Consider the following 13,657-nt stretch of genomic DNA (forward strand, 5'->3'; position numbering starts at 1 on the left):
TTCCGACACTGCCTTTGAAGACCCATGGAGCAGTTACTTCATGGACGTGCTTTCCCCTCTGAGCTTCGTCAAGGTAACTTGCAAGTTCGTGGGCAATTGGGAAATGTGTCTCACCTATTATTACTAATCCCTAGTCCTTTGTCTCCCAGTCTAGCTTTCATGCTGTTACCCTTTTATTTAAAGACCCAAACCCCAGTTGCACCTGGTTCCCTGGGGCTCCTGCCTGCCTTGTGTCTTTCTGAAGTAGCTGGGGCTGAGCTGGGACCCCAGGGGCTAGTTTAACACCTTGATATTTTTCAGGTTGGGAGAATTCCTTGGGGAGATGCAGCAGGGCTTAGTAACACCTGATTGCCTACCCCACCCCCAGCCTCCAGTCTCTACTCAAAGACCCAGCCTGAAATCTCAGAGTATAATAATAATTGCCACTGTCCATGGCTTGCTTATTGGTGGTGGTGTTTTATTGTTCACTCAGTCGTGTTTAACTCTTTGCAACCCTGTGTCCATTGAGTCGGTGATGCCATTAACCCATCTCATCCTGTCTTGCCCCCTTCTCTTCCCACTTTCAATCTTTCCCAGCATCAGGGTCTTTTCCAGTGAGTCAGCTCTTGGCATCAGGTGGCCAAAGTATTGATGCTTCAGCTTCAGCATCAGTCCTTTCAATAAATATTCAGAGTTGATTTCCTTTAGGATCAACTGGTTTGATCTCCTTGCTGTCCAAGGGACTCTCAAGAGTCTTCTCCAGAACCACAGTTTGAAAGCATCAGCATTATAAACAAACTCTTTATATACATTATTTAAAAATCTTAACTATTCTGAAATATAGGTGTTGTATGGATAAAACCAAGACTCAGAGATCATGACAGATTTGGATCCAGATCTTTCAAACTTCATAACCTGTGTCCTTAACTACTGTACTTTATTACTGTACTGGTGATCTCGAAGGTTGACAGGTATCCTGTGACTCTCCTGCTGGTATCAGAGGGTGTCCTCTGATCTTAAGAGACATGCACCTCAAATCCTCAGAGACTCAGAGGTTAGAAGAGACACATGTGGAGGAGAAGGGTTCTCAGTCTATAAGGCCAGTATTCTTTGGGAAATCTTTTTTTTTCTTTGAGAAATGTTTAGACCATAGGAGAATCTGCAGGAATGCTCTAGATTGCTGAATCTTACTTGTCTGCCCTGCACAGCTAAGAGATGAAACACAGTCCCACTAAAAATACCTCCAAGAAGCATTGCTTCTCAGAAATACCAGAATTCCTTTTTTCCTTTCCCTGGGTGATTGGATTGCTTCAGAATTCACTCCGTTACCCTAATCTGCCCAGAGGTGCTGAGGCAAGAGCTGTGAGTCCTCTGGAGGCGGGCAGAGCCAGGAGGTCACATCAGATGTGATCCGGCTGCTGAGGCTAAAAGATGCCAGTCCCCAAGCCCTTGGCTCCCTCCAGATTGAACTAGGGCCTCTTCCTGCAGACTTGGAGCTGGCCCCTCTCAGAGGGCAAAATCACTTGTCTCTTACCACCCACTCCCTTCCCAAGACTGGAGGCCTCCTTGTACCTCGGCTCACTGGCAAGGGATCGGTGGGATGGACTTGAGCCAAGGAAATTAGCTCATCCTGTGGCATGGACACAGCTCACTCTCTCCATGCGGCCTACCGAGGCTGGGAGACCAGCCTGAGGGCCTGGCAGGCACCCACAGCAAATACCCCTCCTTTGCACGGCCGAGAGTAGAGAGTAGAGGTGAAGGGCGAGCCCTGCCTGCAGCCTGTTCCTGGGGCCGGAAGTTGCTGGCCACAGGTTGAGAAGCCTGGGGCTGATCCCCTTTGCGGGCTCCTAGGCTCCCAGCCTCCCTCCTTCTAGTCCCTTCCTTAGCTCCTCCTCCTTGGTTTCCTCCAACTAAAACTTCCCCTAGGAGTCTCCTGCCTTTCCCCATAGCCCCACCCTTTCTCCCAATCTGAAGTTTTCCTGCCCCACCCCCACTTCCCTCCTCTTTCAGAGTGGGCTCTAGCCTGTGGGGCGGGGCTCAGTGGCCCAGACCTGCTCTGTGGGATCAGATTAATCTTGAAACTCTTCCCAAATCTTTCTCAGTTCCCTGGGAGTCAGCCCCCACCACCCCCAGGAGCCAGCCCTTCCCCACTCCCATTGTCCTATTTGCTTTCGAAGGGGAGAGACCAAGATAGGGGTGGAAAGTGAAGTCGGGGACACATTTGTAGCAACCTGTGCCCAGCTCTGGGTGCTCACGCCTCCCTCCCTCCGTCTTGTGTTCAGGGTTCCCCCTCCCTTGACTCTTCCACCATCCCAAAGCTCCTGGCCTGTGGGATCAAGTTTCATAATTCCTGGAAGGCCCCAGTACATGCTCCCCACCCGGGGATTTCCTCCTTGGCCTCTGCACCTCATGCTCCGGAAATAGCTACTCGGGTGGTGGGTGTAGACAGCCTGAAGCTGTGAGAGGGTCACAGGCCCATTCCCACCCCACCTCCACGGCCGCTGAGCGAGGGGATTCTGGCAGTCCTGGGCCTTTGACATTGCTATTCAAAGTGGTCCTGCTGGTTCCTTAGTCTCCTTGAGCCTCAGTCCTTCTTCAGAACAGGGACCCTTCTTTCAAAAGTTGGCCAGAATTAGCTGTTTCCCCCAACCTGCGACTCGTCCTCTGTGCTCACTCTCATCCCCTCTGCGTGGCATTCACGGACACCAGCTGCCCATAGTCTGTATTATTTTTCAGTAGCGTTTTCTTAGTTGTTTTTCCCTGAGCTATAATGTATGGAGAAATGAAGTGTAGAGTCTGGTGGATTTTTATACGTATATGTAGCCACGCTGCCACCCATCAAATCAAGATACAGAGTATTTCCCGCTCTCTCATGCTCATGTCCCTTCTCTGCATTTACTTTCAAGAATCCTTAAAGTAAAAATTAATATCAAGAACTAGCAGTTAATCCAGCATCTTTAAGATAGATTCCTGCTTTATCGATGAGAAAATAGACTTGTCCGGCATCAAATACTAACAGCCTGAGCTGGTTTCTGAACGTAGATCTGGCCCTTAGCCATTTTCCCATAAAGCATCTCAGAAGTTCTTTGAGCCCCTCCACGCACGGTACCCTTGGGAGCTCAGGAGGGCACTAGGGAGAAGGGCACCATACGTGGGCTGGAGCGGAAGAGTCAGTGCCCTCCTGTTGGTGGGATGTCTCCACCCGCTGCAGAGCCCCCAGATTGCCTCATTTGGCAGCTGAGACTCCATCGGCACTGAGATGCCGTAGACCCCTGGGGCAGGACATCCATGTGGCTCAGGGCTCTCAAGGGCTCCCGGCACAGGCCCTAGAGGGACATGAATGACTGTCACCCTTCTGTCCCGCAGGTCTCCAGTGTCCGCATGCAAGGGCTCCTCTTACTGATCTTTGCCAAGTACCAGCATTTGCCCTTTATCCAGGTCCTATCTACTAAATCCACCCCCACCGGCCTCTTCGGGTACTGGGTAAGGACTGAGCTGTTTTCTGAGTCAGGAGCTGGGGGCCTTCTCTCACTGTATGGGGTAGGGCTGGGGGCTTTAGAGCTGGGCAACTGAAAAAGGGAATGAATGAATTGAAAAGAGGGGGTGAAATGAATCTTGGCACTATGTCCAGGCCAGTGCCCCGCATAGCTGCCTTCCCTCCTCTGGGGGGCCTAGTGTCCCTGGGACGGCAGGTAGGTGAGCTGGGCTCTGCGGAGGTGAGTGTCTGCTGACCCTGGGAGATCCCGCAGGAACTGAGACCATCTGCCCTCAGGCCCCAGATGGGAAAACAGAGGTGTGTCCCCCCCCTTCCTGCCCACCTACCAGGGGAACAAAGGGGGTGTCAACATCTTTCTGAAGCTTTACGGCTACTATGTCAGCATCATCAACTGCCACCTGCCCCCCCATATGGCCAACAATGACCAGCGGCTGGAGCACTTTGACCGGATCTTGGAGATGCAGAATTTTGAGGCACAGGATACCCCCAACATCCTGGACCACGAGTGAGCATGCTGCTGTGAACTGTGCCCGACCCTCTCCCCCAGGCGAGCCCCGGCAAGCCTGCTTTGCCCGGTCACTGCTCCCCCACCAGAGGCAGTCTGCCCCCATCTCCTGCCCTCTCGCAGCCTCTTCCCTGATGCCCTGTCTCCTCTCCAACTCTGCCTGCCTGGGGTCTGGGACCCCTTCCCTTTCCCTGGCCCCTCTGTCCTGCCTAGAAATTCTGGATGCTTCCAAACATCCCAGGTCAAGAACCTTGTGGTTCCTGAGGTCCCCAGGAAGGGCTGGTTCTCAGGTGTGCCCTCTGGGGCACCTGGTGCCGGGTACCCGGCTGGGGGACGGAGGGAGGGCTAGAGCCTGCTCCATGTTTGCCACTTGCCCCTCAGGGCTGGTCCTTTTGGCTCGAATGGCCGGTGGGGCCAGGAGAACAGGCCCGTTGGGGCCCGCCCTTGTCTTTACCTGATCCTCCCTCAGCCTCTGGCTTTTCACCCGACCCCCGAGCCTTCTGCCCCCTGCAGCCCTGCAGTGAGCGGTCAGAGCCCCTGTGGTCTCCTGCCTGCTCTGACCCCATCACAGACCTTCAGGCTGCCTGTCTTCGTTTCTTTCTGAAGCCTCATTCTCTGGTTTGGAGACATGAACTTTCGGATTGAGGACTTCGGGTTGCACTTTGTTCGAGAATCCATAAAAAATCAGCGCTACAGTGACCTGTGGGAGAAGGATCAGGTATCTGAGAGGGGGGATCTGAGCCCAAGAGAGGAGAGTTCTGAGCCCAAGGCCAGGGAGGTCAACAGGAGGTGTGGGGAGGTTCCCTAGCGCCCGTTCTCTTTTCCCAAGCCTTCAAAAGTCCCTGACCCCAGGCAGGGCAGAGTCTAATAGGCCTTGGCTGCTGGGAGTGGGGCAGTCAGGCTTATCTGGCCAGCCTGGTCTCCACCTGGAGGCGCTCCAGCACCAGGTGTGTGTGAGGTCAGGGAGCGAGCAGGGCTTTGGCCTGCTGGCCCTGCACCAGCCCTCAATGTCCCTGTTGTCTTTCCCACTCCCAACCTGACTTGCCTCCTGGAGGATGAGATACCACCCATTGGGATACCCTGCCTACCCCAGCCTCCCCTCTGATACACTTCTGCTAGTGGCTCCTAGGGAAATAGAATTCAGAGCCTGGTCCCTGTGGTTCAAGAACTGGGAAGTGGCAGGCGGCTGTCTGCCCTGGGACTATGGGGTGGGCGTGAGGGGGTGATGTTTGCGTTTGCATTCAACTGCTGTCCTGGGGGTGGGGTACAGGGCTGGGGCAGTGAGGAGCAGTCTGACTGGGAGGGCACTGCCAGGTTTGAGTCTTGCCCCACTGCGATGGCAAGTGCCAATCCCTTTTCCTCCAGCTCAGCATCGCCAAGAGACACGACCCACTGCTGCGGGAATTCCAGGAAGGCTCCCTGCTCTTCCCACCCACCTACAAGTTTGATAAGAACTCCAACAACTATGACACCAGGTGAGGGGGCCCCGCCGGGAGAGGATGTGCCTGTCGCAGATCTGGGCCTGGGAAGTCAGACCGTGCTGGCCCTTGTGATCAAGGGAGCCACCTTCAGTTAGAAGTGTTGGGGGAGCAGGACTAGATCCAGCCATCACTGCTCAGGAGCGGTGCCTCTGCACCCCTGATGATATGCTGATTATGGGAGCTGTCCCAGGAGGGAGCAGGAAGGGGAGCTGGGGCCGGGGCAGGTAGAGCCAAAGGGGAGGAAAGACGGCTGATTGCTGACTGCAGGGCAAGGGAGATCGGGGAGGGACTATACTTCAGCATCCTTTAGACTCCTGCCCTGCTGCCCCCTCAGGGCTTTCTGGTCCTGCCCAGATGATGGTGGGGACAGAAAGCTTGGCTCAGCCAGTCACTGGTGTTAAGTAATCCTGCCCTGGCTGTGAGTGGGTTGAGTACTAGTTAAGGAATATGAGTGGGAGTTGTCAGTGGGGCAGTTAATGGGGAACAATGCAGAGATAGTGCACCTGGTTAGAAATCAGAAGCACAGTTTGTGCTTTATCGGCAGCATGACCTTGGTCATAGTATTTAAGCCTCAATTTTTCCGTCTATAAAATGGGGATGATAACAGTGCCTGTTTCATGGGACTGAGGATTCATTGAGACCACCAAAGGACTTCCATGGTGGTCCAGTAGCTAAGACTCCCAGCTCCCAAAGCAGGGGGCCCTGTTTCGATCCCTGGTTAGATCCCACATGCTGCAACTAAGACCCAGGGAAGCCAAGTAAATAAATATTTAAAAAGAAATAAATAAGACCTGGCATGTTAGCCTAGTGCCTGGCACCCGGTAGGCACCATGATAACTGCTGTTGTTGTTTTTAGATTCTGATCTTCAGGTCGGAGTTTTACTGAAAGCCTTTCTAAAGAACTGAGAAAGGGATAGGTAACCACCAAAACCTTAGACTTAGGCAGTGGGGCAAAAGTAGCTCAAGCCCAAAGCCCCTGACCTGATTTAGGGCAGGGACCCTCATCTCTTTGAAGAAGAATAACCCCCTACACGTTATGGGGCTCTTTGTATTCCCCTAGCAGAATTGTCTTCTGAGGGAGATAGGAGGTGCCCCCAGGGCAGCCCAGGCCTCTCGGATTTAGGCGGTGAGTAGGTCTGTCCACAGCCAGGCCAGGATGAGAGGGGGCCCTGCTGGCCCAGGGCCAGAAGCCGTGTGGCTCTCCCGTCAAGTGAAGGGGAGAGCGTGAGCCATTTGAGGCGTGTGGAGCAAGACAGAGTGGGGTCACAGTCAGGGGCAGCGCACACAAGAGGAGGCCACAGACACTGGAACTGAGGGCCAGCCTGGGCCGCAGCACAAGCCAGAAAGTAGGGAAGAGGGCAGGCTTCCGCTGGCCCACGGGCCTAGGTCCGCAACTGTCCATCTCCCCTGCCATCCATTGGAAATGAGGATCGTCATGGAGATTGTCAGGCCTCTGTGGGACAAGCCGGGATCCTCTACCAGTTGACACTTGCCCACAGGAAGAGAATGGCTCACAGGCCGTGTAGCCAAGCATCACCCTGCTCACTCCCCTGGGTATGGGAGGGAAGCCCGCAGGAGACTGGAAGTCATGCAGGCGGTGTAGAGGGGCTCAGAGATGTTCACGGCCTTCCCCAGGTGGCTGTGCTCGTGATAGTGGAGCCGGGGCTGGACCTCTCCAGACTGTGTTGCCCATGATGCTTTCCTCTAGCCTGCAGTGCCTCCAAGTTCACAGACAGTCTTTTTTTTTTTTATGAATTGTATTTATTTTTAATGTGTATCTATTTTTTGGCTGTGCCATACAGTACATGTGGGATCTTGGTTTCCCAACCAGGGATCCAACCCACACCCCCTGCATTGGAAGCGTGGAGTCCTAACCATTGGACCACCAGGGAAGTCCCCACACAGCCAGTCTTGCCAGCTAGCAGCAGAAAGGAGCCCAGGGCTGGGATAGCAAAAAGCTTGCCAAGGAGAAGGCAGATGTTATTTCTACGTGATAGATAAAATCCACACGGTGACTGACATCGCTGAGTGCTGACCACGGGCCAGGCATTGGGCACAGCGGTTTGTCTGCATCACTTCACTTAATTCCTACTGTATCTTCATTAGGTAGACACTGTTGATACTGACTTCTTACAAATAAGGAAGATTTGTACAAATCGTACAAATAGACCTTCTGTATCTCAGAAGGTCTAAGTAAGGTAGTAACAGAATAAGTGATGAGCAAAAATTTGAACTGAGGTCTGTGTGAATCCAGACTCATGCTTCCCCTTGCCTGGAGCCCAGGAAATGAAGGAATGTCTGGACAGGAACAACGGCATTACAGGGGGACATCACAACTGAAATATCCCCAGCTGGGAGTGCCTGCGGTTGGCAGGAGCCCCGTGTAGGGAACAGAAACGTTGCTGTGTGATCAGCCTGTTATTCATCCTTGAAAACCAGGTTGAGGCATCATCTCTACTGGAAAATCTTCCTTGACCCTTGCCAGTTTCGCCGGGAGTTCTCTCCTGGTGCTGTGCTGCCTGCAAGCCTTGCACATCGTGCGTTCAGTGTGTCTGTTAAGACATGGCATGCCTTTTTTGCTGTGCTATGAATGCCTGGAGCACAGAGGCTGGGTCTGATTTACGACCGTCCCTGGTTATATAGCACAGCATGCCTGCCATGTGTTTGAACTGAGAGCCTGAGAGAACAAAAGGAAAAGATAAGATATTTAAGGAGCAGCCAGTCTAGTAGAGGGACCCACCCAGAGCGAGAGAGCCAAATAAACACTCTCAAGTCCAGGAGCTGGCCGATAGAAGGTTCCAGAACTCTGTGTGGAAGTGGTAAAAGACAGCGAAGTGAACGGTAAGGAGGCGGACAGCTGAAGCCATGAGGAGTCAATGAGAACTGTCAGCGAGGCAGCAGGTTTCACAGAAAGGACAGGCATTCTCAGCAGCAGCGCTGATGAGAGGCACTTTGAGTGGGGCTGCCCCACTGTACAGAGGGACTGAGCTGTGTGCAGGGCATGGTTCGCAGCTTTACCCAGCCTCGGCAACGCACCCGAGCCAAGATGTAATGAGAAACGAGGTCGGCTCCGTTACAGAGGAGGGTGAAGGGGCTGAGGGCAGCAAATCCTATTAAAGTCAGGGATTGTAGTAGGGTTTTGTTACAGTCCACAGGAACCTAGTCCACCTCCCCGCTCGGCAGTGAGCAGAGGATGTTACGATCAATCTAGGCAAGACTCAAGTCCTGAGTTCAGTGGGACACTTAGAAACCACCTATAGGGAGCCAAGAGGAAAATGCTCTCAGACCCAAAAATGGAACACATCACTCCTTTGGGGCCAGTAAATTGGCTCAAGTTTTCTAGGCTCTTAAGCCTGGAGAATCTTGCAGAGCTACTGGGTCTTAATTTTTAGAAAGTAAAGACATATCACAGGCATGCCTGGGAGATATTGTGGAATTGGTTCCAGACCACCACAGTAAGGCAAATATCACAATAGAGTCACTCAGACTTTTTGGTTTCCTGGTGCACAGAAAAGTTGGGTTTATACTGTTCTGTAGTCTATTGAGTGTACAACAACATATCTAAAATAATGTACATACCTTAGTTTTAAAATACTTCATTAGTAAAAAATGCTAACCAGTCTCGGAGCCTTTGGCAAGTCCTCGCTTTCTGTGATAGTAGCATCAAAGGTCACAGATCACCTAACAGTTATAACCGTAAGAGAGCTTAAACTATTATAAGAACTACCAAAATGTGACTCAGAGACACAAAGGGAACGAATGCTATTTGAAAAATGGTTCCAAGTAGTCTTGCTCAATGCAGGTTTGCCACAAACGTTCAATTTGTAAAAATCGCAATCTCAGCCAAGTATTAATAAGAAAGCACAGTAACCCGGGGTGTGCCTGTTGTCTCCAGAAACAGTTCTTGGGGGCTTCCCTGGTGGCTCAGTAGTAAAGAATCCACCTGCTAATGCAGGAGACATGGGTTTGAACCGTGATGCAGGAAGATCCCTCATGCTGCAGAGCAATTAAGCCCGTGTATCTCAGCTATTGAGCCTGTGCTCTAGAGCCCGAGAGCCACAACCACTGAGCCACAACTACCAAAGCCCTCGCCCCCTCGAGTCCACGCTTCACAACGAGAAAAGCCACCACAATGAGAAGCTCGAACCACAACAAGAGAGTACCCTGCTCTCCACAACTAGAGAAAAGGCCGGGCGGCAACCAAGAGTCAGCACAGCCAGGAATAAATAAATGAAAATTATCTAAAAAAAAGTTCTTGTTCTCAGTCATGACCATTCAGCCAAAAAAAGCATTAGTGAGGCCCCACTCTGGTTACACGCTGGGGATCGGCCACGGAGGGACAGACTGGGAGGACACGGGTGCGGTGAAGGAGAGCTAACTCCTGGCCAGCACCGTGAGGGCACCCAGCTCCCCTGCACTCGCTGACCTCCCTCAGCGTCAGTGTCCTGGAGAAGAAGGGAGATGTGACCCGTGGCGCCCTCCCAGGGTTAGGAAGATTAGAACAGTCTGAGGTGCCTGCCACAGCCACGTGATGCATGGAGCGGCCGCGTGTTTAGCTGTTACAGGAATGGAGAACTGGGGGAATATATTTAGTTTGTACATATTTATTCTGCTTATTTGTTCCTTTGTCTTTTGTTTGTTAAACGAGCTCCTCAAGAAGTTTGGCAATCCCATTTATCAGATCCTCCCCAGTCTCCTGTCTTATAATAAGGGCTCAGTAAAGGTGATTGAGGGCTTCCCTGGTGGCCCAGTGGTAAAGAATCGCCTACAATGCAGGAGATGTGGATTTAACCGTTGCATTGGGAAGATCCCCTGGAGGAGGAAATGGCAACCCACTCCAGTATTCTTGCCAGGGAAATCCCTTGGACAGAAGGAGCCTGGCGGGCTACAGTCTGTGGGGATCGAAAAAGAATTGGACATGACTTAGCGACTGAACAGCAACAAAGGTCTTCAAAAGAATGGACAGTACAGATGCCCAGTGATGAGTGTGGGCCAGGCCATGGAAAAGGAAGAAAGGGAGACAGGCGGAGGTCCTGCGGGGGAAGGAGAGTGGGGCTGTGGTCAGGACTTGGGGAGGATTCTGACGGGACTGCATGTATGGGCTGCTGACCATAATAGGGAAGTGGGGGCAGGAGGATGCTTTGAAAGGGAGAGTGGTGCATTCATGCAGTTCACTACCAAGTCTCAAGAATTGCTAGGCACTGAATGTCCAAGGTTGCATTAGAGATTTTGTGTCTGTAGTTTCTGGGATGGAATTACCACATTCCAACATCCCACGAACACTCTTCAGAAGCATGAAAGGTCAAAACACGCCAGGAGCACAGAGAGGAAGAGATGTGGCCACTTACCACTTCTGGAACGGTCCCTCGATAAGGTTTTTGAAGTAAGTACTGTTATCACCTCATCTTAGAGTTGAAGAAACTGAGGTTTGGAGTGATGATGTCACTTGCCAAGGGCAGAACTTTGTTTTTTTAAACTAGATCACTGATTTGTTTTAAAAGTATGCAACTCAGAAATAGGCAGATGGAAGAGATGTGTCAGACAAGGTGTGGGAAGGGGAACAGAGCTTCAATACCCTCTCCAAGCGCACCACTCCCCAAATTCACCAACCCAGAACTCTTCATTAACAGGACAGAACTTTTCACCAACTGGTCTCCGATTTTAGAGCCAAAGTTCACCTCCAGGGCACCACCGTTCTGCCACTATTGCTAGAGAGCCATTTTGCTATTGAAGTGATGAAAGTGTGGCAGGAATGTTTGTTTAAAATAGTAAGTGAATAAAGCAGAAGACAAAAATAGCCTTTCAAGCTATAAGCATGTGAAGTCGTGTATGTTAAAATTGACTGGGCATTTTTGAGGAAGGAGAGTGAGCTTGGGTTTTTTTTTGTTTTTTTTTTTTTTAGTTATTTGTATTTCACAAGCACTTTTTTTTTCTTTTTCATGAGCACTTGTTGATGGGTTCGATCCCTAGATTGGGAAGATCCCCTGGAGAAGGGAATGGCAACCCACTCCAGTATTCTTGCCTGGAGGTAGTCCATGGACAGAGGAGCCTGATGGGCTACAGTCCATGCGGTCACAAAGAGCTGGACACAAGTGAGGAACTAACTGCTATACTGTTGAGTACTTGCTGCATACCAGGCTCTGTGCTAGTGCCAAGGGGACACAGGAGACACCAAGAGCCCCTTCCTTGCCTTCTGAGCTCACGCTGACTGATAGGCTGAGTGGGGAGCAGTAAACCACGATAGAGTGTAGCAGTAGACGTGCTCTGGAAGCAGAGAGGTCAGGGGTGGCTTTATGAGAACGACCGCACTGAACTGGGCCTCCCCCTGCGACAAAGGGAGTGCCAGGCAGCAAAGCTGCAAGAACAGAGGCCCAGAGGCTTGAGAGGGTCACCAGGGCCAGGTGGGTCTGGGGCGGAGGTGGGTGATATGGTACAATAAGGGGCGTCAGAATCCTGGGCACCTTGAAAGTCACATTTGGAGACCTGAACTTTATCCTGGAGGCAGTGAAGACTCCTTAAAAGGTTTTTGCTGGATTTGTTTTAAAAAATATACATTTATTTATTTGACTGCACCAGATCTTAGTTGCAGCATGTGGAATCTAGTTCCCTGACCAGGGATGGAACCCAAGCCCCGGAATTGGGAGCACAGAGTCTTAGCCACTGGACCACCAGGGAAGTCCGTCCTTAAAAGTTTTAAAGCGGTGAATCATCTGACCAGGCCGTATGGTGTCTCTCATGCCCGTTGGGGAAGCTGGGAGTACAGAAAGGGAATGGCAGGTCCTCAGTTGACTCTTGAGAAGAAAGCCTCATAAGAGCCAGTGTCCGTGGGCAGCTTGCATTGTAGGAAGCACGGCGCTATCTGCTCTTTGTGTTTTATCTCATTTAACCATCTCAGTAGCCCTGAGATGTAACTACTGTTATCTCCATTCTACTGATGAAGAGCTGAGGCCCAAGAGGGGTTAGCCTGGCAACGACGGGCATGTGCCCTGTGGTCATGCTGGCTGGCCCAGAGTCCTGGCTTCACCACGCCATGGCTGGGCAATTTTGGGAAAGTCCCAACCCCTCTAAGACCCATTTTCTCCACCTGTGAAGAGGGGATAAATGGTCCTGGTCGAAAGCACGTGGGGAGATTCCCTAAATACTTCCCTTGCCTTTCCCACGATCAATCTGTAGTTGCAGGGATGGAGAGGGAGCCAAGTTCCAGCTCAGCTCTAACCCTGCATTCCAAACCTCAGCCTCTTTGATCTGCAGCTGCTTTTGTTCAAGAAGTAAGAAAGGTTTTAGACAGAGTGTTTCTGAGTCACCATTTGATTCATAAAAATGAAGACGAGACCGAGGGTCCTTGGCTGAGTCTGACACAGACCCATGTACTGTTGTTGCTTCCACGGGGTACGCTCCTGCCCACTACCAGGCTGGGCTCCAGCTCTGTCCTGGGGCATCTCATGGTGGCTAACAGGCCCTGGCATTAGGGGCTCTAAGGGAGCTTGTGGGGGTCCCTTCCTGCTGGCCTGCTGAGCCTTCTCTCTCCTTCTTCCTCTCCCCCCACCCCCAGTGAGAAAAAGCGCAAGCCTGCCTGGACCGATCGCATCCTTTGGAGGCTGAAGCGGCAGTCCCAGACCGACTTCCAGACCCCCGAGCTCTCAGCCCCCTTTGCCCTGTTCCTGAGGAGCTACGTCAGCCACATGGTGTACACCATCAGTGACCATAAGCCCGTCACCTGCACCTTTGACTTGGAGGTAAATCTCCAGGCTGCCTGGCACTTGGCAGAGCCGCAGCTGTGCCAGGCCACATCCCAGACCCACCTGCCCTGGGTTCAGAGCTCAGCAGGCCCCCCGGGGAGGCCTGTAGGAGGACACGATTGCCTTTCCTCCCAGGTCAGGTGTCCCCCTGTTCTTTTTTTTTTTTTTCCCCCTGTTCTTAGGAGCCGTGGCTGGCTCTGTCTGTCAAAAACATGTTGGAACCCTTTGTCAGTAGGTTTCCCTTACCTCTTGGAACTGTCCCCGGGGACTCCTGAGTTCTATTATGCTTATTACCTACCATGTGAGGTAGGACTGCCTTTCATTTGTCCTAAACCTGTCTGGCTCGTGTTGCAGAGGGAGCCCCCTCCCCCTGTATCTTGCCGTCTAGTGACGGAGGCGGTGCGGTCCCCTTTGAGCCACCGGCTGCCCCCATCTTTTTTGTCTTTTTTTCCTTGTT

At 52.0% G+C, this 13,657-nt stretch overlaps 1 protein-coding gene across 3 annotated transcripts in view; it reads left to right on the forward strand.

Annotated features, from left to right (window-relative positions):
* Nucleotides 1-13,657, forward strand: part of INPP5K (inositol polyphosphate-5-phosphatase K) — a 19,377-nt gene that overhangs the window by 2,684 nt on the left and 3,036 nt on the right. The window contains exons 4-10 of one of the 3 annotated variants that reach the window (XM_010861345.1): nucleotides 1-73; nucleotides 3,346-3,462; nucleotides 3,838-3,980; nucleotides 4,587-4,698; nucleotides 5,346-5,455; nucleotides 10,752-10,844; nucleotides 13,014-13,197. In XM_010861345.1, coding sequence (XP_010859647.1) covers nucleotides 1-73; nucleotides 3,346-3,462; nucleotides 3,838-3,980; nucleotides 4,587-4,698; nucleotides 5,346-5,455; nucleotides 10,752-10,844; nucleotides 13,014-13,197 — 832 coding nt within the window. Of the gene's footprint in view, nucleotides 74-3,345; nucleotides 3,463-3,804; nucleotides 3,981-4,586; nucleotides 4,699-5,345; nucleotides 5,456-10,751; nucleotides 10,845-13,013; nucleotides 13,198-13,657 lie in introns of all 3 variants that reach the window. The other 2 variants (XM_010861344.1, XM_010861346.1) reach the window with 2 other exon arrangements.

Source organism: Bison bison, unplaced genomic scaffold (assembly GCF_000754665.1).
Source record: "Bison bison bison isolate TAMUID 2011002044 unplaced genomic scaffold, Bison_UMD1.0 scf7180017864472, whole genome shotgun sequence".
Lineage (NCBI taxonomy): Eukaryota > Metazoa > Chordata > Mammalia > Artiodactyla > Bovidae > Bison > Bison bison.